General features: G+C 39.5%; 1 protein-coding gene across 6 annotated transcripts in view; it reads right to left on the bottom strand.

Annotated features, from left to right (window-relative positions):
- Nucleotides 1–24,134, bottom strand: part of CD226 (CD226 molecule) — a 104,285-nt gene extending 80,151 nt beyond the window's left edge. For 3 of the 6 annotated variants that reach the window (XM_021099306.1, XM_021099299.1, XM_021099312.1), the window contains exon 1: nucleotides 5,761–6,101. Coding sequence is in view for 3 of the 6 variants with exons in the window: in XM_021099289.1 (XP_020954948.1) it covers nucleotides 5,761–6,099; nucleotides 6,406–6,451 (385 nt within the window). In the remaining 3 variants the exon portion in view is untranslated. Of the gene's footprint in view, nucleotides 1–5,760; nucleotides 6,102–6,405; nucleotides 6,572–14,199; nucleotides 14,882–23,870 lie in introns of those variants that run through there. The other 3 variants (XM_021099289.1, XM_021099286.1, XM_021099291.1) reach the window with 3 other exon arrangements.

The following is a 25,096-nucleotide window of genomic DNA, read 5'->3' as shown; positions in this document are numbered from 1 at the left end:
GTTAAGGATCCTGAATTACCACAAACTGCAGCATAGGTTTCAGATGCAGCTCAGATACTGCGTTGCTGTGGCTGTGTCATAGGCCATCAGCTGCAGCTCCATTTTTACCCCTATCTTGGGAACTTCCATATCCCCTGTGGCCCTAAAAAGAAAAAAAACAAAACAAAACAACAACAAAAAAAAAAAAAAAAAAAAGAGAAATGCTACTCGTGGAAAAAGCTCTAAGAATCTGGCAAGGACAAAACATGCCAGTATGTATTGGTGACCCTTAGAACAGGAGTGTAAGAAAGAGTCTTTGGTCTCTTAGCCCTGTTTTGGAATTTCCTTTGACAGGCAAATAAGCCTTTTAGATGATGTCTTCCCCATCCATCACTTTTCACCTGTCACTAATACATGAGGTAGTGTCACTTCCCTTGTTTTCTTCCTTCCTTCTGAATTTGGCATAGGTAACACCCAAGCCAAAATGAGAGTATGAAGATATCTTAACATAGATTATAAAATATAATTGCATAATACATGGATTCCTATGCCTTTCGAAGCATTAAGTCAAGCAAAGTAGGTTAAAATAGAGCCAAAGCTCTCTATTTTTCCAAATATTTAAAGCAATTCTCATGAATCCTACTTCACTCATCTCCATGTCTAAATATTCTGACTTACCTCCTTCAAGGTAAATAAACTTCAAATTCTCCCTTTTCACTGAATCTGTCCTGAATTTCCTGGTTGAAAGTAAATTCTATCCTCTGAAATGTAATGGCACTTATTTTTTGTTTAAATTACAGTTTGCAGTACACAACTTTTATCTCCCCTAATACTCTGCATACCATTTAGAGCTAAGATCCATGTCTTTCTAGCTTCCAAACCACAAACATTACTTTGAATATAGTAGGTTATCAGTGAAGACTTGATGACGGAATTAATGGATAAGAGAATTCAGGTCCCACAAATCAGCACAGGCATTTCTACAAGCCAGAACTGGGCTACTTTCCCCTTTCTTGCTTTAAATAAAATTTAAAACCTGAGATCATGCCAATATTAGAACAAAAGCAAGTGGCAAGAGAAAAGCAAAAAATTGACATTAACAGGAGTAGAGATAAAAGCCATCTAAGATGGAGCCTCCTCCTACCCAAGAAAGAATGAAACCCTTACAAGGAGAGAGTGAAGAACATCCCATGTCCAAGCTGAGATAGGGGCTGGAGCATGGAAGATTGAAGAGTGAGGATCTACGTGATACAGCAACACAGAGCACCTAACCACAGAGAGTTTGGGTACCTGACCTCTACTATACACGTGAGCTAAAAGAGGAAGCACGTCCGCTGCTCCCACATCAATAACACACCTGTCCTGCATCTCAGGTCTCTCCACACACACCTATGCCATCTCCAGTCTTTAACACAAATCTTCCCCCAATTCAATGAGAGCATCCTCTAATGCTACAGCCTCAGCTTCTATCCCGTCCATAAGTATTTTCTTAGTTAACCATCTTCTGACCATCCAGACTACTCCAAACTGATATTTTCAGTCCTAAACTTTCTTTTGGTTTGCCATTCCATAATTTTAACCACTAGCTGATCAAAGGTTACTTTACAACTCAATGCATCTGAAATTGGACTTATTTCCTCCCTTCCAAGCAAAGCTAGTCTCCTAGTTTCCCATGTTTTTACATGAAACCATCATTTTTCAGTACCTGAGCCACTCTCTGTCCCCTGCATGAATTTTAGACTCCCCTGTGCCCTTGTCCATGCTATCAACACCCCCAGAGATGCCCTTTCTTTCCATTTTCTCTCCTTCCCTCACCCCAGTTTATCTTTAAAAATTCCTTCCAAGTATTCAAGGTCCAGCATGACCTGGTCCTCCCTGGAGCCTTCTTGTTCACTCTCCTGGAGTCAAGGTCCCCTTCATCTCATTTCTGGCTTTTTGGAAACATCGACTGGTTTCAATCTGGTGCCACGACTTGGCAGCTTAGCAACCTTGAGTTGGTTAATGACCCTGAATTTCAGCTTCTTCAGCTCAATAGTAGTTGACATGATACCCTACCCGCCCCCCACCCCACCGGCCCAGTGTTTTACAAGTATTAAACAAGAGGACATGCTTTTACTTCATACACAGTAGGCACATAATAAAATTAGTCAGTGGAGTGTTTGGGTGGGCTGCCCATGGTGGGGAGGGCATTTCCTTTGCTTTGACTAGTAAGGCCGGAGACATATGGGTTACAGTAACCGCCTCACCACCCCACTTCCGCCACACACTCTGCCATGGAAGGACTGCCTTTGCAATGTTATCTTCCAAGCCTTCTCAGAACATTTTCCCATTATTACCACTAAATGCTCTAAATTAGTTACTAATTAAGAAATGCTGGCTCCACACATTTTAACAGTGTTGCCTTAACAATATCATTTATCCAGAATAAGATGTCCAATTGCTCTTCAACTCTACGCTGAAAACTCAAGGGTAAGGGAGAGCCAAAAGGACAAACAATGATTGACATCTCCTCATGTGAGAGCCCCAGATGAATCCTCTGTCCCCCAAGCTGTCACTATCCATCCTCAAATGTAACTCTATCCAGTGGACACATATGAAGCATATGAAGTTGTAGAACTCAGACAGATTACTAGAACTCACTTCCCGTCAGTGTCCTTACCTGCAAATCAAGGTTATATCCACATCCAAGTGTGCAGGGAGATTAAATGAAAAGACTTAGGTAAGACACTGACCAAGTTCCTCACACATTACAAGCTTTCAGTAAAGAGGAGAAATCAGTATATTTAGAGAGTACCCTCAATTCCTTTATCTTTTTTAAGATCCCACAATCTATTATGCAGATTAAGTTCTGGTTTCCAAGTCCATTCCTTAACTGTTAAATAGATCATCAGCTCCCTCTTTATATTATACACGCATATAATTTTTATAGATCCTGATACGTTGTTAATGAAATACACATGGAAAATTTTAAGTATATTTAAGGTTAATTTTGAAATATGGCTGCTATACTTTTAATTCACTATCATTCTTAGTTTTAAAAAATGAAGCCCTCCAAATCTCAAAAGTGAATTAAATATTCTCACTGGCTGATTAATGTAATCTATCCTTTAAAAATATAAAGGATTAAAAACAACAGCAAAATATGTCTAAGAATACAATCACGAAGGACTCAAACTAAATAAAGTTGGGTAATTCTTTCTCTGACTGGTGACTGACTGAAAATTTCACCATTGTTTTTGAAAAACCCTATGAGCCAGAGATCTCTTTTTTTCTTCTCCTGAAAATAATAACAGTAACAATACATCTGGATGATAAAAATAGGAAAATATTGCCAAACTCATTCTACATCTTGCTAAAAATTGGTATTGTGCCAACCAGAAGTTAGATCTTAATAATTTAGTGCTACCCTCTATCCTGAACTTTCAGAAGAGGTCAAGCTACCTGTTTTCATTTTTTTCCAATAAAAATTGTACATATTTAAGGCATATACAACATAACAATATGTGGAATGATTACTATAATCAAGCTAATTTATACATCTTTTCTTAGTCACATTTTTTTGTTTGTTTGTTTGGTTTTTTTTGGTGATCAGAGAACCAAAAATCTACTCTCTTGGTAATAATACAATACAGGAGTTCCCATCGTGGCGCAGTGGTTAATTAATCCAACTAGGAACCATGAGGTTGCGGGTTCGGTCCCTAGCCTTGCTCAGTGGGTTAACGACCCAGCGTTGCCTGAGCTGTGGTGTAGGTTGCAGACGAGGCTCAGATCCCGCGTTGCTGTGGCTCTGGCATAGGCCAGCGGCTACAGCTCCAATTCAACCCCTAGCCTGGGAACCTCCATATGCCGCCGGAGCAGCCCAAAGAAATAGCAAAAAGACAAAAAAAAAAAAAAAAATGCAATACAATGTTATTAACTGTGGCCTTCATGCTGTACATTGGGTCTCTAGACTGATTCATCCTACATAACTTCGACTCTATACTCTGACCAACATCTATATCCCCAGTTCTCCACCTCACCTCTCTGGTAATCGCTGTTCTACCTGTTTTCTTTCTTTCTTTCTTTCTTTCTTTCTTTCTTTCTTTCTTTTTTTTTTGTCTTTTAGGGCCACACTGGCAGCATGTGGAGGTTCCAAGGCTAGGGGTCCGATAGCAACTGTTGCCCCTGGCCTACGCCACAGCCATAGCAACATGGGATCCAAGCCACGTCTGCAACCTACACCACAGCTCATGGCCACACTGGATCCTTAACCACTCAGCGAGGCACGGATCGAACCCCCATCCTCATGGGTCCTAGTCGGGTTCGCCAACCCCTGAGCCACGAGGGGAATTCCTGTTCTACCTATTTTCAATTGGTTGTCCTTTGGCAGAGATCCGAATACCTGACTTGGGACCCAAACTACAAAAGCTTGCAGGGAGGGAAGCCCATCTTGTTCTGGCCATGGTGCTCAGGACATGTGTTGAATAGCTTATTCATAAGACTATTGCCTATCCTCTCCTTCGCTTTCATGGCCAATCCAAAGTGGACTCCCTACTAAAGACCTGCAGACAGCATTTGACAGGTGGCTGCACACAACAGCAAATTAGATCTTGAGTGGCAAAATGGAATCTTTAAAATGTAAATATTTAAAGAGATTTTGCTAATCAACACTCTTAAGTCTCACCAGTCAGTATATACAAAATTATTCTTGAGCTTAGCTACACTTAAAGAGAATGGGAAAACTAACACATGGATATTTTTCTTACCTCATGACCATTAGATACTCCTTATATAATACTATAAATTGTTCTTTTATAATATGGAAAAAGCACTATATCAGGTAGCATATAATGTGCTCAGCTAGATGTCTATTTAGGATATAATTTGAGAAACACCAGATAAGAAACACAGAGTTCCAAATTATTTCCTTCCCTAGACACTCTCTGACATTTAAAAATTTTGTCATTAGTCATTTTGTGTCAAAATCATAGGAAATAATAATAGTGACAATACTAATAATACTTACCATTCCCTAACTACCATGAGCCAAGTTCTATATCTGTATAATCCCTAAACCATTCAGCAAAGAGAATAGTATTATTAACTCAATTTACTACTCAGGAACCTGATATTCCGGGGATTGAGCAGTTGATGTGACGTTATGAAAGAAGTAAAGGCTGTAAAACCCAAGTTTTTCCAACATACCATATCCAATCCATGCGGCTATTACTGAGAGGACTAACTCAAACAACAATCACTGGTAGACATAGCAGAAAATACCTCAAGAGATCATTTGATTCTTTTTGAAATGACAGCTTGAAATTTTTGAAGCATCCTTTCTAGTGAAACTTGGATGAAGCAAAAAATGGAGCCAGTGCTTGAACCCTGCCCAGGACTCACTAATAAATCTAGATTTGGTGTTACAGAAAGGACTCTGAACGTGCAGGGTTGAGACGCTGAGCCTAGCAAAATGAAATAGGACTATATTGCTGAGATGGAGCACAAAAAGGGATGTGTCTGGCTCCTGAGCCCAAACATTGCCAACATCAGTTTAATCTAGGCTCAAGTTATCGTTAAGACTATAGTGCTTTCTCCCACGACACTCAAATTCACGATACATTTCTTCTAATCAGAATGATAGCACCTCAGGAAAAATGAAATTGATTCACAATATTATTTAGTATTATATATTGAAACAATATTATAGAATCAAGAAATGGAATTTAAAATGGTACAAAAATATGATAAAGCATTTCACAGTTGTTGTAGATGGATAAAAAGTTAAATAACATTTTCACTTACCTGATGGAACCACCTGTATCATCTTTTTCCAGGGTCCGTGTGGGAAAGTATGAAGAGAGCAGGAATAGAAGCCAATATCTGCCTCAGAGGCATTATGAAAGGATAGGCTCATATCATTAGAGGCATTGGTTAAATTTGAAAAGTAAACCCTGTCAGCATAGGGCTTTCTCACAATCACACCGTAAGTAGGGTTGAAAATGGCTATGGACTCTCTCTCCATCATATTGATCTTGAACCACTCCATTTGGGTTAAAGTGTTCATTGATGGATACACACATTCTAGGGTCATATTCTCAGCAAGTTTAACAGTTGTGTCCCAAAATACTTCTTCACATAGAGCTGAAAAAAACATCATCACATTAATTCAATTAGACTTGATGATTAAAACACCAAATAGACATCTTAAGCTTATTCTAATCTTTCCAAGACCTAGCAAGATAGCAAACTGAGATCATGCTAAAGGCTAACAGTCTCTACCTTAGTCTATAAAGGCTTCCACTGCTCATAATTGGTATTTTCAACTTGTAGTTTTTCTGAACAAGTAAGAAATTATCTAAGCCAACTAAAAGCATTATAAATTCTGAACATGTCACGCTGTAAGACTAAAAAAGGAATAAATTCTTTAAAAGAAGACATTATCGTTACCTTTGTACACATAAAGAATAACCAAGAAGAAAGTAAGATAATCCATCTTTGGAACCTGTTTGGGAGGCCGATCTATAGAAAGACAATTTTTATCTTGTTACATGCAGAGCCTGGCTCGATGCAATGTTTCCTTCCTCTCAGATTCTATCAGCAGTGTCTTCTTTATCTGAAGTATGAACACAGGAAAAGGGTCTGAGCTTCAAAGTCAAATTTATTCTCATACAAGGATGGGCAGATTTAAATTTCTTCTCTCTCAAGGAAATAGCTTATTGTCAAGCTTTCATCTTCCACAGAGATTCATTCATCGAAAACATTCTCTGAGTGTGCGCTCTGTGCCCAACTCTGCTCTAGGCTATGAGGATACAACAGTAAATTAAAAACAAACAAACAAATAAAAAAAACTCTTGCCATAATGGAATTTATAGTCTAGTGGGAGGACACAGAAACTAAAATAAAGAGGTACAAAATATACTTTGGTGGTAAGTGCAGGAAGAAAAACAAAGCAGAGAAGTGGGTACAGGGCTAGGGGTGGCTTGTTTTCTCTTAGACAGAAAAACAGGGAAGTCTTCCCTGAGCATGTGAGATTGGAGCAGGGTCGGAAGGCCATGTGTAGGGGCCCATGGCTCCACCAGCATGGACAGCCCACAGGGCATGGCCTTCCTGTGACCTCTACCTCTTTGTTGTTCTTAGGCCTTTGCTTCAGGGTAATGAAAGGACAATTGAAGGCCCTCCAGTTACCAAAGTATTGTGGCTCAGGGCATATACAAATTTACCATTATTGTTACTTTTTTTAAATTTATTTTATTTATTTATTTATTTTTGTCTTTTTCTAGGGCCACACCCAAGGTGTATGGAGGTTCGCAAGCTAGGGGTCTAATTGGAGCTGTAGCCGTCGGCCTATGCCACAGCCACAGCAACGTGGGATCTGAGCCACATCTTCAACCTACACCACAGCTCATGGCAAGGCTGGATCCTTAACCCACTAAGCAAGGCCAGGGATCGAACCTGCAACCTCATGGTTCCTAGTCGGATTCCTTAACCACTGAGCCATGACGGGAACTCCCTATTGTTACTTTTTAAAAAAACTTTTTATTTTGAAATAACTATAGAGTCACAAGAAGTTGCAAAAATAGTACAGAGAAGATCTGTGTACCCTTCACCCAGTTTCCCCCAGTGATTACATCTTATAGTAGGTTCCTCATTGCTCCCTTCTCTCTCTTGTAAAATAATAGTTCTGTTTCCTAAGAGCTTGCTGGAAACACATTAACATGTCAGCATAAAAATATTCTATTGCCTCTATAATAAAAGAGATTGTAAGAATGCATTTGGTTCCTGATGAGAGGATTGAAATAAAAGGTGGGTAAAAATTGAGAAAAGGGAAGTGCTTCCCACAATTCTGCCTAATGCAACTGTGAACCTCCTATGTAATTTCATTCAAAAGTTTATCAGTAGGTGTCTGTTCCTGAACATCAGTATCAGTATGGGCATTTCATCAGGAGATACGAAATCAAGTATGAATCAAAAATGTAATGATGATCAGGAGTTCCCACTGTGGCTCCATGGGTTAAGGACCCAAAATAGTCTGAGAATTCGAGTTCAATCCCTGGCCTCACTCAGTGGGTTAAAGATCCAGAGTTGCCACAAGCTGTGCCATAGATCACAGATGTAACTCAGATCCAGTGCTACTGTGGCTGTGGCACAGGCCTCAGCTGCAGCTCTGATTCATCCCCAAGCCTGCGAACTTCCACATGCTGCAGGTGTGGCTGTAAAAAGAAAGACAAAATAATGACAATCAGAACAAAATTATAATGCAGCCATATAATAATATACAGTGTTGCTTTATGTTTACATAGCATTCTATTTTCTAAAACCTTTCACATCTATATTAGTTGTGCCTGTGATGGCTTTGTGATATAGTCAAAAGCGATACCTGTCGGAGTTTCCGTCGTGGTTCAGTGGTTAACAAATCCAAGTAGGAACCATGAGGTTGCAGGTTTGATCCCTGGCCTTTCTCAGTGGGTTGGGGATCCGGCGTTGCTGTGAGCTGTGGTGTAGGTCGCAGATGCAGCTCGGATCTTGTGTTGCTGTGGCTGTGGCATAGGCCGACGGCTACAGCTCCAATTCGACCCCTAGCCTGGGAACCTCCATATGCTGCATGAGTGGCCCAAGAAAATGGCAAAAAGACGAAAAAAAAAAAAGAGAGATACCTGCCATTTCTTTTTTGTCATTCACTTGTTTTGCAAGTAATTCAATGAAACAATTTGCACAGGAGAAAGACATGGTCTCTGCTCTTTAGTCATGCATAATGTATTGGGCCAGGCAGATTAAAGGAACAATTATTGTAATAAAACTAGATCATCTCTATGCAAGCCATTTAGTCAAATTTTACAATATCCTAGAGAGGAACAGTTCCTTCCAACAGGTTTGGGAAAGATTTCATAGGAAAAGCATACCACACCCTGGTGCACTTTCAACCTGAATAAGACTTTCCAAGCAGAGAAATTTGAAGAGGAGATAAATATGCAACAACATGGGGTATTTTCAAGAAATGATGTTACTGCAGTCTAGGGAGAGGGAAAGACAAAAATGAAATTGGGTCTGGATTGAAAGTGTCTTGAATGGCATTCTTGATGCCTTCAAACTTGGCATCTTGCTTCTATATGTTACTCTAGTGCCAAGCAGTTTCCTGGGACAAGTGTCTATGGTGTAAATACTGATAGCTCTGCAAGGAACTTTTAAAAAAATCCTTGTAGCTGGAGCAATTATGGGGAAATAGGGACAGAAAATGAAAAGAGATTAGATTGTGTAGATAGATGTGGTGAGGTTATCATGTTTGCCATCATCGACTTTCTGATATAATTCTAAGAGCAAGTGGAAGCTATTGGAGGCTTTTAGCCACTAGAATTATATGATCTGATTTATACTCTTAGAAAGGTAGCTGAATATCACTCATGATGAGAGAGAGGAGAGGGTAGAGAAAGAGGGGAGGGGGTTGGAAGGAAACCTGTTTTCCCAACATGGAATGTAAATAATTTCCTTTACCCTGATTGGATCTACTTAGTCTACACTTGGTTTCTCCACCTCCACTCCCTAAATTAGCCATAGTTGTCAGTGGAATGGCTAAGTTTTGTCATAATGTCTCTGTGGGGTGGAAGAAGTGGATACCCAAACCCATGTACGTTTTTGTTGGGAGTAAGAAGAGGAAAATGGGTGTCCCAATCAAGGTCCAGTTAGGAAAATAAAGCCCATACTCATTGGCTCAATAGAAGGTACTTTATAATAAAAACTGCTAGTGAGGGTTAAAGGAGAGCAAAAAAGTGAGAGGAGCATAAGGAGAAATCCATTTCTGCCCTTAAGGTTAGAAGGTCTATGAGGGTCCAGGACTGCTCATTTTGGAGGCTGCCTGACTGAAGTTGAGGCCATGGAGGAAATGAAGCCCTTCCAAAGATGTCTGCTAGAAAAGATCGAGGAATGGACCCACAAGAAAAAAAAAAAAAAAAAAAGGCAAATGACAGGTGAGAAAACTTATGCCCATTCACCGCCACTACTTACATTGTACTGGTACTTTTAGCCAGAGCAATTAAGCAAGAATTTAAAAAGCATCCAAATTGCAAGGGAAAAAGCAATATACAGGTTCAATATAATCCTTATCAAAATTTCAATGGCCTTTTTTGAAGAAAGAGGCAAGCTGATCCTCAAATTCATATAAAATCGCAAAGGTAATTGAAAAAAATAAAAAGTTGAAGCACTAACACATTTTTATTTCACAAATTAGTACAAAGCTACAGTAATCAAACCAATGTGGTGCTGGCATAAGGACAGACATATAGACCAAGAGAATAGAATTGAGAATCAAGAAGTAAACCTGTATATCTATGGCCAATTGATTTTCAACAGGGTGCAAAAACTCTTTAATGGGGAAAGAATAGCCTCTTCAATAAATGGTGCTGGGACAACTACAACTACATAGCAATACTCAAAAGAAAGTTGGACCCTTAGCTAACACCACATATAAAATTGATTCAAATGGATCAGCAGCTAAATATAAGAGCTAAAATGGTAACACTCTTAGAAGACATAAGGGTAGAACTTCATATGACCTTGGATTCAGCAATGGAATCTTAGTTTTCACCAAAAGCATAAGCAACAAAAGAAAAATAAATTTGACTTTGTCAAAATTAAAAACTTTTGAAGTCCCTGTTGCGGTGCAGTGGAAACAAATCCAACTAGTATCCATGAGGATGCGGGTTCGATCCCTGGCCTTGCTCAGTGGGTTGGGGATCTGGCATTGCTGTGAGCTCAGGTCACAGATGTGACTTGGATCCTGCATTGCTGTGGCTGTGGCGTAGGCCAGCAGTTATAGCTCTGATTAGACCCCTGGCCTGGGAACTTCCATATGCCACAAGTGTGGGCCTTAAAAGCAAAAAAAAAAAAGGAAAAGAAAAGAAAAATCAAAACCACACAGAGGAATCACTTCACACCCACAAAGATAGCTATAATAAAAAATAAATAATATTAAAGAGAATGTATATAAATGTAAGGCTGAGTCACTTTGCTGTACAGCAAATATTGGGACAATATTGTAAATCAACTATACTTTAATTAAAATTTTAAATATAAGAAAATTAATAGTGTTGGCATGGATTTAGAGAAATTGAAACCCTTATGCATGGCTGGTGGAAATGTAAAATGGTACAGCTGCTGTGGAAAACAGTTTGGCATTCCTCAAAAAGTCAAACAGAATGACCATGTGACCCAGCAATTTTACTCCTAGGTTTATGCCCAAAAGAACTAAAATAAGTACTCAAACAAATACTTGTAGAACAATATTTATAGTGTCACAAGAGTCAGAAGGTGGAAACAACCCAAATGTCTACCAACAGAAGATTGGATAAATTGTGGTAAATCACACAATGGTATATTATTCAGCCATAAGAAGGAATGAGGTATTGATTAACACTACAGTGTGAATGAACCTTGAAGACATGATGCTGAGTGAAAGAAGGCAGACACGAAAGGTCACACACTGCAGGATTCCATTTACATGGAATATCCAGAATATGTATGTCCATGTTGGCAGGAAGCAGATTCTCGGTTGCCAGGGAGTAGTAGGAGGGAGAAATGGGAAGTGACTGCTTAATGTAAGGGGTTTTTTGGTGGGGAATAATGAAAATGTTTTGGGGCTTGATAAAGGTAGTAGCTGCAGAACGCTGTGGATGTATGAATTTCCACTTAATTGTATACTTTAAAATAGTTAATTTTATGTTATATGAATTTCACCTCAATAAAAATAAACATTAACTGCTAGTGAAAGCAGGAGTCCAAATTTACCTCAGGCCTTTCCAACTGCAGAAGCCCCCACATTTTGCTGTTGGCCTTAAATTTATTGGCATCACTTAATTCCCCAGCCACTCTCGTCTGCAAATACACAGTGTCATGGTATATTCTAAGACCAGAGTCCAGGGGCACAGTCTTTGAGTCACAACTTTCTGACAACAGCTGGAAATAAATAATGCAGAAGAGCATAGTCCAGCTTGTCAGATAAATGATTTATAATATAAAAAATTTAAACTTCATTTATAAGATAAATAAGTCCTAGGGATATAAAGTACAGCATGATACTATAATTAACCTTGATTTATGTTACCTATGAAAGTTGTTAAGAGAGTAAATCCTAAGAGTTATCACACAAGGAAAAAAAACTTTTTCTGTTTCTATTTTTCTATTTCATCCGTGTTCACTCAGGTTATCGTGATATATTTCATGAGGTATGTAAGTCAGATCATTATGCTGCACACCTTAAACTTGTATAGTGCTGCATGTCAACTATATCTCATTAAAACTGGAAGAAAAATAAGTGAATGAGAGAGGGGTGGGGGAGAAGTGGGGAGGAAAAAAATGAGGGTGAGGACTGGGTAAAGTTGTACAGGTGGAGAGGTAGGAGACACAGGGCCAAATCAGATGTCTGCTATGGTACACAGGTCACTGATTGTGGACCCTAAAAGTATTAGCTGTAACATAGCCTCTTCCACTCTCATCAGCTCCTACTGTCAGGCCCTGAGTGAAGTGCCTCCCCTGGGAGGAAGGAATCAAGGGTGGAGGAGTAGGAGGGTTTCTGGGAAAGGGGGTTTGCTGATAATAACTTGCAGTAACTCCTGCATTTCCAGGGAATCTGAAGTCACCCTAGCTAAGCGGTGAAGAGAGCAGAAGTGCACCTGCATTCAGAACTCAGGAAGCTGGAGCTACCAGGTTTGAATGAAAGATGCCAAAAGACCTGGGGCTGAAGATCAAGTGCTTATAGCAACTTTGCTAAGGATGGACCCTATTTATCAACATCTAACCAAGGCAAACAGAGACTGCACCAGAACTCTTTTTGTGGTGGAGGTGCCATTTCTGCGTGATTTATGAGGGATTTTGGCCTGAGGTTTTTTTCCTAATAGAGCTGTCTGTATAAAAGAGCTTCATTCTCAAGGATGGCATTAATCAAAATATTCTGGATTTCTCTGCTGCTGAACACATCCCAGCAGACCACAGACATGTGACTTCATCTCACAAGTTCACCTCTGACTGTGGGCCCTAAGGTGATCTGGGCTGGGGGACCATCTTTAGACAAGTCGTTTCCTTCTAGCCATTCCGCAAGAGCTTCTCTACCTCCTTGCCTCACTGCCCTGCTTTCAGTGAGACGTTGTGCTTCCCAAATGCTGGCACACAGAGAAATCACTTCACATCCACAAATGCTGAAATGGGGAGGGTCCTAGCCTCCACTCTGTTCCTCAGCCCATACTGAAACTCCCTGCACACCGGAGTCTCTTCCTGCTCCTCACCAGCTCAGACAACTACCCACATGGCGGGAAGTAGAGGACTGGGAATCAGAGGGCTGCACTAAACTTTAGGAACAAGGGACTGGGACTGGGAAGGTCATGGCTCTGTGGTCTTTGTTCCTTCCCTTTTTTCAGAGGCCGGAGCTGACTGGTACCTGTGGTGGAAGGTCCTAGGTGCTCAGAGGCTCCTGCTTCCAGCAAGACCAGTGGGAGCAGCATGATCTAGGTTTCTGCTCTGTGCCTCCCAGGGTCTCTTTAAGAGAATCCTTCTAAAGAAGGGCAAGCCCCCTTCAGAGACATGCCCCCAGGAGTTCGACTACCTCTTGAGGGGCCATAAAAACTCACTTCCATTCAAAGTAGAGACTTCAGTTGGCTCCAGTGGTAGCCTCCAGAACGAGCCAGCCCACTGCCCCATCTTTGGAAATAGTTCAGTGGGAACCCAGACAAACCCATCTGCCTCATATCATCTCCGGCTCTTTCTGTACCACAGTGGCGAGTTGCATCAGAGCCCACATGTCCTGCAGAACCGAAAATATTAACTCTCTGGCCCTTGGTAGAAACAGTTTGCCAGCCCTGGCCTAGGGCTATAAATATTTGGATAGAAAACCTTTATTATTGAAGTTCATCTTTGCTCAGACTTTCCTGAAGGAGGGAGGCAGGTTAAGCCTGATAGCCCGATACTGGGAAAATAGTTCAATTTTCTTATTCAGAAGACCCATACTATCAGATTTTCCTAAGAACAGACTGAGAAAAGAACTCTAAGTGACACTCTTACTAAACTATGCCCATCATTAAACTTACAGGTCTATAGTGATCAAACATTCTGCTAAGTTACAGCTATCCCCCGTGGCTCTTTTCCTGCTTATGTATCTGGTTGTCCTGTTGTAGCAACAGCCCCCATTCCCTGCACATTATTAATTTTAAAAGTGTGAACTCAGCCACATCCAGTCTTTTTTTCTAGAAGATTACTAACCTTGAGATGTGAGAGTTCTGCTTGCTCTGATGCTCCTTTCCCGGTGTGTGTCTTGGTTAAGGACTTCCTGTTTATCACGGCCTCTTTGCCTCACCCCCTTTCGGTCAAGGCAATCGCCCCATGTTGGCACCACAGGAGAAGCTGGGGCGTTAGACCCAGGGCGTGGCTTTGAGCTGCTGTCTCCACCACAGCTCTCTCAGGTCGGAGCTGAAGTCAATCACTAATTTTTCACTAAGGAGGATTAAAATCACTCAAGAAGTGTCCCTGCTTCTTGAAGAAGTATCTCTACCATTTTAGCTACTCAGGTTCATTCCAAACTCAGATGCAGTTCTGTCCCTCTCTTTTCCCCTCTAAGCTTCTACATTTTGAAAGGATGTACTTTCACTGTGAATGTTCTTACTCTGAATTGAAACTACACACAAAAAAACTCAAAATTGGTTACTTTGCCTTTTCTTCCCCATTTGTTTTCCTGCCAAAGCCTTTCAGAGTCAGAAGTCTCTTCAGTGCAGGAAGCTTATCTCTGCCCATATCTAAGCATGTTTCAACCCTACCTTCTAGATACTCTTCAGTTTTGATTTTTGAATCTACTCTTCTCTGATACAAAAAGCACACACGTTGGCGGTTTCCTAAGAACTGTCCCCACAAGTCTGTCAGCTTTGTTTCAGACACACAATCGTTTTTACGTTGTTCCAGAAGACAGCAAAGTTAGTTTTATTTTTTCGTTTAATTTATGAGACAATAAAGGTTCCCTATTGGTTAAACCACCATGAAGGATTATGGCTAATCCTTTCTTTTAATTTATGAGACAATAGAGGTTCTCTATTGGTTAAACCACCATGAAGGATTATGGCTAAGGTTGAGTTCACGCAATTCATGGACGTACTGGGGAGAAAAGATTGCATCCAACAGAAGAGAAGGCATTTGCTGGGGGCTAACCTGCCCTGGACATTGAACTCTGAGTCACAGACTCTTCTGCAGACCACATGTATGCCTGAGAGCATGGGAAAGACCATGAAATGCTGCCTTTCATCACATGAATATCTTTTAGGCACTTAATTATGGCACAGAGGAAGTTTCCTAAAACACCCGCCTGCCTCATGTCACTCCCTTCAATGCCTCACCATCCTCAAAAGAACATCCAACTTCTTACTGACTTACAAGGTCAGACACACTTGAACTCTGCCATTTTTCCCAGTCTCACATCTTACAACTTCGCTTACCCGCATCCTCCTTCCTAATAATTTAGACCTTGGGGAAGATATTCTGAAGGGCAGTGCCTTTGCACATGGGTTTCCTCTGCCCTCCAGTCCATATCAGCTCAGACATGCCTTATAAAGTCCTTTCCCTGAGCACCCCCAAGATGGGCTCATTAATCTTCCTGTGAGTTCCCTAAGAACCCCAGCTATATCCTGACTGAAACATATCACATCCTTATAATTGCCATTTTTTTTGCTGCAATTCTTATGATACCTAAATAAATTCCTTCAAGGTGGGGATAAAGGCCCATCCATTGCTCCATCCGCAGAGCCTTGCATGGTGCCTGGTGTGTGGTAGGTGTTCCATCAAAATTTGTTCAATGCGAGTGAAGCAATGACTACTGTTAGGTTTCACAGCATGTGATCTAAACACTAATTACAATCTGGAGTCCGTCCCATGTCCAATGTGTGAAATATTTTTTGCCTTTTGTCTCATCTATTTCTCCAATGAATGACACAAAAATGCCTTGATCCAATCAACCCAAAGACAAACTTTCCCCTTTGGGGCCAACTCTTTCTCAAAATGACACAGTAATCCTTCAGTTGAACCTCAAATATTGGCTGAAACTGTCTTTATCTATCCAGACAATTCACCTCTCCATAAAAGGCAGAGCCTATTGTAATGGTATGTGCTGTTTACATCCATGAGTTCTATGTTTAAAAATCTGTTTTTCCTGACACAAAATCCAGACTTTTCTGGTTTTGGTATCAAGGTGATGGTGGCCTCATAGAATAAGTTTGGGAATGTCCTTTACACTACAATTTTTTGGAATAGTTTTAAAAGTTTAGGTGCTTTGTTTTGTTTTATGGCTACACCTGCAGTATATGCAAGTTCCAGGGTTAGGGACTGAATCTAAGCTTCACCTGTGACTGATGCCACAGCTGTGACTGATGCCACAACTATGGCAACACCAGATCCTTTAACCCACTGGGCTGAGGATTGAATCCTCACTTCCACAAAAACCTGAGCCAATGTAGTCATATTCTTAACCCACTGCACCACATGGAAATTCCTGAAGGGTAGATATTAACTCTTCTCTATATGTTTGATAGAATTCACCTGTGAAGCCATCTAGTCTTGAACTTTTGCTTGTTGGAAGTCTTTAAATACAAATTTCAACTTCAGTACTTGTGATTGGTCAGTCTGTTCATACTTTCTATTTCTTCCTGGTTCAGTCTTAGAAGATTGTACCTTTCTAAGAATTTGTTTATTTCTTCTAGGCTGTCCATTTTATTGGCAGATAGTTGCTTATAGTAGCCCCTTATGATCATTTATATGTCTGTGATGGCAGCTGTAATTTCCCTTTTTTCATTTCTAATTTGATTGACTTGAGCTTTCTTCCTTTTTTCTTGATGGGTCTAGCTAAAGGTTTATCAATTTTCTTTATCTTTTCAAAGTATTAGCTTTAATTTTTTTATTACTCAATGAATTTATTACATTTATAGGTGTAAAATGGTCATCACACTCCAATTTTATAGGATTTCCATCCCACTCAAAGTATTAGCTTTTAGTTTCTTTGATCTTTTCTATTGTTTTCTTCATTTTTATTTCTGCTCTGATCTTTGTGATTTCTTTCCTTCTTTTCTTTTTTCTTCTTTATGATTTCAAAATTCTGAGTTTTGTTTGTTCTTTCTCTAGTTGCTTTAGGTGTAAGATTAGGTTGTTTTGGGGGGATTTTTCTTAGTTTCTGTTTATAGCCTGTATTGCTATAAACATCCCTCTTAGAACTTCTTTTGTTGTGTCCCATATGTTTTGAGTCCTTGTGTTTTCATTTTCACTTGTCTCTAGGTATTTATTTAATTTCCTCTTTTGTTTCTTTATGATCCTTTGGTGGTTTAGTAGCATATTGTTTAGTCTCTACATGTTTGTGTTTTTTGCATTTTTTTTCTAGTCTCATAGCATTGTGGTTGGAAAAGATGCTTGATATGACTTCAATTTTCTTAAATTTACTGAAGCTTTATTTGTGACCCAGCATATGATCTATGCTGGAGAATGTTCCATGTGCACTTGAGAAGAATGTGTATTTTTGGTACTCCTAGATGGAACATTTTATAAATATCAATTTAGTCCATCTGGTCTAATGTATAATTTAAGACCATAATTTGAAAAGATACATGCACCCCAATGTTCATTGCAGCATTATTTACAATAGCTAAAATGTGGAAGCAACATAAATATCCACTGACAGAGGAATGAATAGACATGGTGTATGTGTGTGTGTTATTATATACATAATAATGGAATATATATATATATATATATATATATATGACTATTTACTCAGCCATAAAAAAGAATGAAACAATGCCATTTGCAGCAACATGGATGGAGCTAGAAATTAGCATATTAAGTGAAGTAACGTAGGGAAAGATGAATATTCTATGAGAACACTTATATGTGGAATTTTAAAAATGATACAAATGAACTTATTTATAAAACAGAAAGAAACTCACAGATTTTTGCAGGGAGCTGAGAAAATGCAAGGACTCAAAAAAGGACCTTGCCTGATGGCAGAAAAAACTGAAGGCAGGTTCTTAACCAAGAAAGGGAGCCCACCCGAATGGTACAGCCGAAGGTGAGATTTTGGTCAGGAAAAAAGCTCACCTGAACAGTACATGGCAAAGGTGGGCCTCTGGTCAAGATGAAAGCCTACCTGCATGGTACAAGCGAGTGCAGGCCTCAGGTTACACAGCTCTTACTTTGATGTTGATGGGGAAGAATTAAGGTTTTCCTGGGAAAGCAATTTCCATGTTTGCACTGGAAAACATGGATTGTTTCTTGGGTGACCTAGTCTTTCCTGCTGTTTCATTTGTTATTCAGTTTTTCTCAGTCTTTCCTGATCATTTACTTATTATTCTTATTTCCCATTCTTATTTTCCTGTGGTGATTTGTGATTTAACAAAATTACAACAATAATATAATAAGACTTTCATCCTGAAGGACTTTCCCCTATTTAAATCCAACTTAGTTAAAACATAGTGTTTATCTATTAATTAGTTACACAGTAAACTTTAGAATTAGGATTTTAATGAGGTTCATAGAAGTTAGACATATATTATTCTTGACCAAAAGACACCTAGCTATGAGTTATAGAAGCTTTTAAGTGATACCTAGTTAAGTTGGCTTATATTTTCTTACACTGTCTCCCTGCCATAACGCTTTAAAGATAAGCACCAGTCTAAAAACAAGATTTGTGAATGCCGAATTCTTGTGTCTGTGAACTCTTCAAATTGTAAAGACTGGCTGGCCATGGGATGATTTGTACTGTCTCCTCCTTTCCATGATGTATTGTACCTAACTGCCCTTAAATTGTACTCACTAAGTTTAGTTAAGATAGAGATCTTTAAACATGATGTATTGTACCTAATTGCCCCTAAATTGTACCCACTAAGTTTAGTTAAAACAAAGATCTTAAAACATGATGTATGGCTGCTATACCATGTAATAGTTGACCAATGTACTTTTAACACTGTGATGTAATCTGTAGCAAAAAGCTGCCTATATAATCAACCACTTATGCCAATAAAATTTGAGCAGTCCAGCACCCTGAAAGAAGGGACAAAGAGGCTGTCTGCGTGATTGTACATTCGCTGACGCCGCATCCCTCTCCTATCGGGGAAAAAGCGTATGCTCCCTGGTCGCCGGAGCTGGCCTCCGGCAGATTTTGAAAACAAACTTATGGTTACCAAAGGGGAAATGTGAGGGAGGGATGGATTGCGAGGTTGGGAGTGGCAAAAATACTGTGGAATATGGAATGGATGGTCAATGAGGACCTGCTGTATATAGCACAGGGAACTCTACCCCATAATCTACAATAACCTATATGGGAAAAGAATCTGAAGAAAATGGATGTGTGTGTAACTGAATCACTTTGGTATATGGTATAAATTAATGCAACATTGTAAATTGATTATACTTTAATGAAATTTTTTAAAATGAAAAAAAATCCATATTTATATAGACTAGGGGCTTTTCAATTGTTCTTTTACCATCAGTTCCTAATTCTTCATCTACATGCAAACACACATACATCATCATCAATAGCCTCAGCATCACCCATATCCCACAATCAATTTTTTGCTATTATTAAGGAAGGAAAGATGGATACAGCTTTTATTGCTCCTCTGTAGGGCCCATCTTGAGCTTCTTCTTGGGGCTCTTGAACGCTTGTAATATAAAGAACTGATACAATCTGCTTTTCACCTACTCCTGAAGTGACACAGCTTTCTCAATATTTTGGCCCCAGGAAGGCAAAATTGTTCTTCTCAACATGAGTCTACCTGATCTTCCTGAGCAAATAGGGGAATTGCTAAAACATCACATGATCAACAATGAATCCAAAAAACAAATGATAACAACAACCTAAGCAAATGAAACTGGCTTTTGCCTCAAGAGAATTGTTGTTCTAAGGGTTCCAACCAGAAGGAAAAGAGTGAAGACAACGAAAATCAGTGGGGCAGGATGAAGGGAAGCTACTGCTCAGAGAGATAAACAAAAGTCCTCTCTCCAAGCTTTGTAGTGACACTTATTAAGTGCCTTTTCAACAGTTTAAAAGTAAAAACACTCCCTAACATTACTATTTGTTGACAGAAATAGAAAGCACAGCTAAAATCATCACATTGTTGGATGGAGCCTTAGACTAACCACTTCCTGCCTCTTTCCTCTAAGGTGGCCAGGGCACAAATTCATTATCCTAACAAATAGTAAGTAAAGGGAAAAGCAAACATTTATCCTGCCTTTCCTGTACAATTTGCATTTTAGGGTGACCTAAATTTTTCTTTATAGAAAAATTCTGCTACGAAGTGGGGAAAAAAAATAGATATTTTCAAATCACTATTTGGCAACCCTATTAAAATGATAGATTGAGACAGTTGTTACCAGATGCTAAAGCACTGGGTGTAAGGTTAATGGGAAATTTATAAAGACATATACTTGTGATTGACAATAGCAGAGCCCTCTGATCAACCTTAACCTCACTAAGACAGTGCAACCAGACAGGAGGTGACTCCAGATATGACATAGTAGAAGGAATATAGCACCACCTGGGAAGAACTCTTACCAAAGTGATGGAGCCTGCATCCAGCCCAGTCTCTGGTGTCTGGGAAATACAGGGAATAGAAGGATAGGGACCATGAGGAAGCAATGAATTGAACACGGAAAGCAAGAGACAGGAAAGAACAAATGTCTCAGGTTGTTGTCAATAAATAAACAGCAATTATGATTAACATGAGAAAATATCACTTAATCTAGTAAATGCCCCAAAGGCACTTGACAATTTTATTTTTTAGTCTTTTTAGGTCTGCACTTGTGGCATATGTAAGTTCCCAAGCTAGGGGTCAAATTGGAGCTGCAGCTGCTGGCCTACGCCACAGCCACAGCAATGCAGGATCCAAGCTGCATCTGCAAACTATACCACAGTTCATGGCAACGCCAGATCCTTAACCCACTGAGCAAGGCCAGGGATGGAACCTGCGTCCTCATGGATGCTAGTCAGATTCGTTTCTACTGGGCCAAGACGGGAACTCCCACGCTTGACAATTTTAAATAGGTTTTCCTGATAAAAAGAGTGATTTTTAAATTTAATTGGCATAATAAAAATTGATTAGAAACTAATGGAAAACCTGATAGTAAGATACTATATATAAAATAAATAATTTGAATAAATAATTTGAATAAGAAAAATAGAAGAATCTTAAGTTTATAAATAAGACAAGGATGACCACTATCCAATGCCACCATATGACATTGCTCTAGAAGTTTTAACTGATGTTACAAGTATTTTAAAAAGGAGTAGGAATTGTAAATATTTAAGAGTTATTATAAATTTACTATTACTTGTAGATGATCAACAATTGTATAGAGAACACAAAAGAATCAAATAAAAAAACTGATGAAAGAATAAATGAGATGTCTAGCAAAATATTTTATAAGGCTCAATAGCTTTATTTTATGTCATATCCAGAAGAGTAGCAAAAAGTACACATATATAAGTCTATGCACATACATATGTATGGATGAATATATAGAAATGTTCCTCAGGAATCTGTAGTAATTATACACCTCTGTGAATTCAATGAAAGGAAATAACATAAGTCTCGAATAAATGAAAGTAACACACTATGTTCCTCTATAGCCAGAAGCAAGTTAAGGAAAACATTTCAAAAATGTTTAAATTTGCCTGGAATTTTATAAGTTTTTACATTCTTGAGCAGGTCGGGCTGGGGAGACCCTTGAGATGGCAAAGGCCATTGGAGGCAGACGTGGCTACTTTTTTTTTTTAGTGCTTAGTGTGGTTTGTGTGTAAGATTGTTCACAAAACGAAAATTTTTTCACTGAGCAAGAGCTTTGTTTAAATGCATAATAGAAAAGTGCATTTTTTTATAAGAAGAAAAATGGAGTAAGTCACTTTGCACTACCAGATATTAAAATATATTTTAAAGTAATAACATGAAAGAATTGAAAATTCAGAAGCAGACCCCAAGAATTACAGATATTTAGGGGTCAAGGTTTGAATATAACTAGATAACAAAGAACACTCATAACTTCATCCCCAGGCAGCCCCTGAAGGCTGGGAAATGGTGCTGAATGTGATTCTGGGGAACCTGAGAGAACTTCCCTCACTGTCCTTCTACACCAACACCTTCCTGCCACATGTAATGCAGTGTATTTCTCTACCAGACCACGTGTGGAGCAAGTGTTCTGTCATTACGGCCTGTACAGTAGGTAAATATACCCCAACTTACACCCATTCATTCTGTGACCTGCTCCTGTCCATTATCCTTTTAAGTTGCTTCATTCTCAACTTAGAAGTAATTGGAGAGTTAGAATTAAGAACCCTGACCAGGAGTTCCCATCGTGGCGCAGTGGTTAACGAATCCGACTAGGAACCATGAGGTTTCGGGTTCGGTCCCTGCCCTTGCTCAGTGGGTTAACAATCTGGCGTTGCCGTGAGCTGTGGTGTTGGTTGCAGATGTGGCTCAGATCCTGCGTTGCTATGGCTCTGGCATAGGCCGGTGGCTGCAGCTCTGATTCGACCCCTAGCCTGGGAACCTCCATATGCCGCGGGAGCGGCCCAAAGAAATAGCAAAAAGACAAAAAAAAAAACCAAACAAACAAACAAAAAAAACCCTGACCAATAACTCAATGGTTACAGCAGCACACATTCCAAATATAATAATAATTTGAATAAGAAAAAGTCTAAAATGAGAGAATATGTTTTATAAACCTGAGAGTGGAGGTAGATTTTGGTTTTACATAAAAAATTTTGGAGATTACAAACATATATCAAAATATATTAAGATACATATAATGAGATATGTGTATATATTTATATACATATACCAAAGCCAGCGAAAATATGACAGTTTTTCTACCAAAAAACCTTAAAACTGTGGCATGGCAAATTTCACACACTAACAAAGCCAAAGGCAGGACAACTGGGAGAAGAATATATGAAAGTTACAAGACAGAAGTATGTTTTCCAAGTGCAAAATACTTAAAAATCAATGAACAAAAAATCCCACAAATACTCTAATAGAAAACAAGCAATAGAGGTTAAACATCAATTCACATCAGGAGGACTATAAATAGAAAAATGTAAAAAGTTGTTTGGTCTCACCAATTATAATAAATAAAAATTAAAACAATGACACAGTAATTATTGCATGTCAAATATGTAACTATATAAATGAAAGGAATGGTAGTGATCATTGTTTACAAGAGTGTATGGAAACATAAATGCCAGGTGCTGTGAGTGCAAACTTAAACAGGTATGCATTTTCAAGAGTTCCCATTGTGGCATAGGGGGTTACGAACCCGACTAGTATCCACCACAATGTAGGTTCGATCCCTGGCCTCACTCAGTGGGTTAAGGATCTGGCATTGCTGTGGTTGTGGAGTAGGCTGGCAGCTGCACCTCCAATTCGACCCCTAGCTCAGGAACTTCCATATGCCCTAAAAAGCAAAAACAAACAAAAACAGATATGCACTTCTGTTATGTGCTCTAACACTGCAGATATGTGTTAGAGTTAAGCAATGACTTATTTTATCCTCTGACCCAGCAAGGTGGCCTCAATATATTTATCCCAAAGAACTATAAATTTAGCAAATTTAGCAAAGATCTGTGTTTTAAAATATGTAAGTATCTACTACAGCATGATTTCAAAGAATAAAAATTGAGAACAATCTACATGCCTTTCTTAGTGGACTGGCTCAATTAGTTGTGCTAAATCCTTAGGTAGGGATGCTCTTTGGCTGCTCAATGGTTATGCAGATCTAAGTTTAGACATTCAAAATATCTGTATTATACCAATTACAGAACTTTGTTCAACACACATACGCTCATAAAAACAGGACAGAGAATGATCCATTCTAAAAAGTTCCACACAGTCTGGGAGCCCACTCCCTCTTCTCACCTGGTTTGGCATTGCCAGGCCCAGCAGGCTGCCCTCAGGAGTCCCTTTGGCCACTGTCTTCTTTCTCTTTCATTTATAAACCTCCCCCTCTCCTGATGACCTCAAGCTTTCAAGGAAATACATACTTGCACATACATTCTCAGGACTCCTGACCTGAGCATCAGGCCCGGGTAAGTACTAAGTTCTTCCTTGGGAATTTGTTCTAAAGACTCCAGGAAGCAGCAGACGGCCACACTCCAGGGATGGATGGGGGCCTGCAGATAATCACTATCTCTTCCCCACAGCCATTCCCTGACAGAGCTCATCCTTTCTCCTCTGCATCCCACATTACTTTGTGCTACTGCTATTGATAACATTCCCTCTGCATCATGATTAGTTAGTGAAAGAGAGCAAGTTACTCCTCTGTGAACAGAAGAATGTAGGCTTTGCAAAGAGACCTGAGGTCAAACCCAATACATCTCAGACTAGCTGTGGGACCTCCAGTTCCCAGTACCGTGATGGCGGCACAGAGCCTGCCAGCCCCAGTGGAGCACCCAGGCCAGCAAACTCCACCTTCCTGTTATCTTGGCCAAGTGACCTACACTCAGCTGGGTACTTTTAAGCAAAAGAAGCAAAATAAGCTCTGAATAGTTTATTAGGCATCCAGTACTCTCAATACTGCTACATATCAAGTAATTTAAAAGAAATTTTTTTTTTTACTTTCCAAAACAGCACAAAACATATATGTGCTAGGATACGGGGGACAAAGAATATCATCTGACACCTCAAGAAACTGAGGATGTTGTGGCCATCAAGCCATCAGCCAGAGCATCTGCCCCTGAGAGTGCACCCTAGATTGTTAAGGTGCACATAAAAGGAAGGATTTTGATGAGCCCAGACTTTTGCATCTTCCCATACTTAGAAAAGTGCTAAATTCATTAACTTGAGATGTTTGGTTTTCTTTAACTAAGGGTAATCGTGTTTTTGTTTGTTTGTTTGTTTTAATGGCTGCACCTGCAGCATATGGAAGTTCCAGGGCTAGGTGTTGAATTGGAGCTGCAGCTGCCAGCCTTCGCCACAGCCACAACACCACCAGATCTGAGCCACATCTGTGACCTACACCCCAGCTTGTGGCAACACGGTATCCTTAGTCCACTGAGCAAGGCCAGGGATCAAACCTGTGTCCTCATGGATACTAGTCGGGTTCATTTCCATCGTGCCATAACAGGAACTCCTGTTAGAACATA

Source organism: Sus scrofa, chromosome 1, assembly GCF_000003025.6.
Source record: "Sus scrofa isolate TJ Tabasco breed Duroc chromosome 1, Sscrofa11.1, whole genome shotgun sequence".
In the NCBI taxonomy this organism is placed as follows: Eukaryota; Metazoa; Chordata; class Mammalia; order Artiodactyla; family Suidae; genus Sus; species Sus scrofa.
Note: the sequence above shows the minus strand (reverse complement) of the source record. Positions and strands in the feature narration are given on the sequence as shown.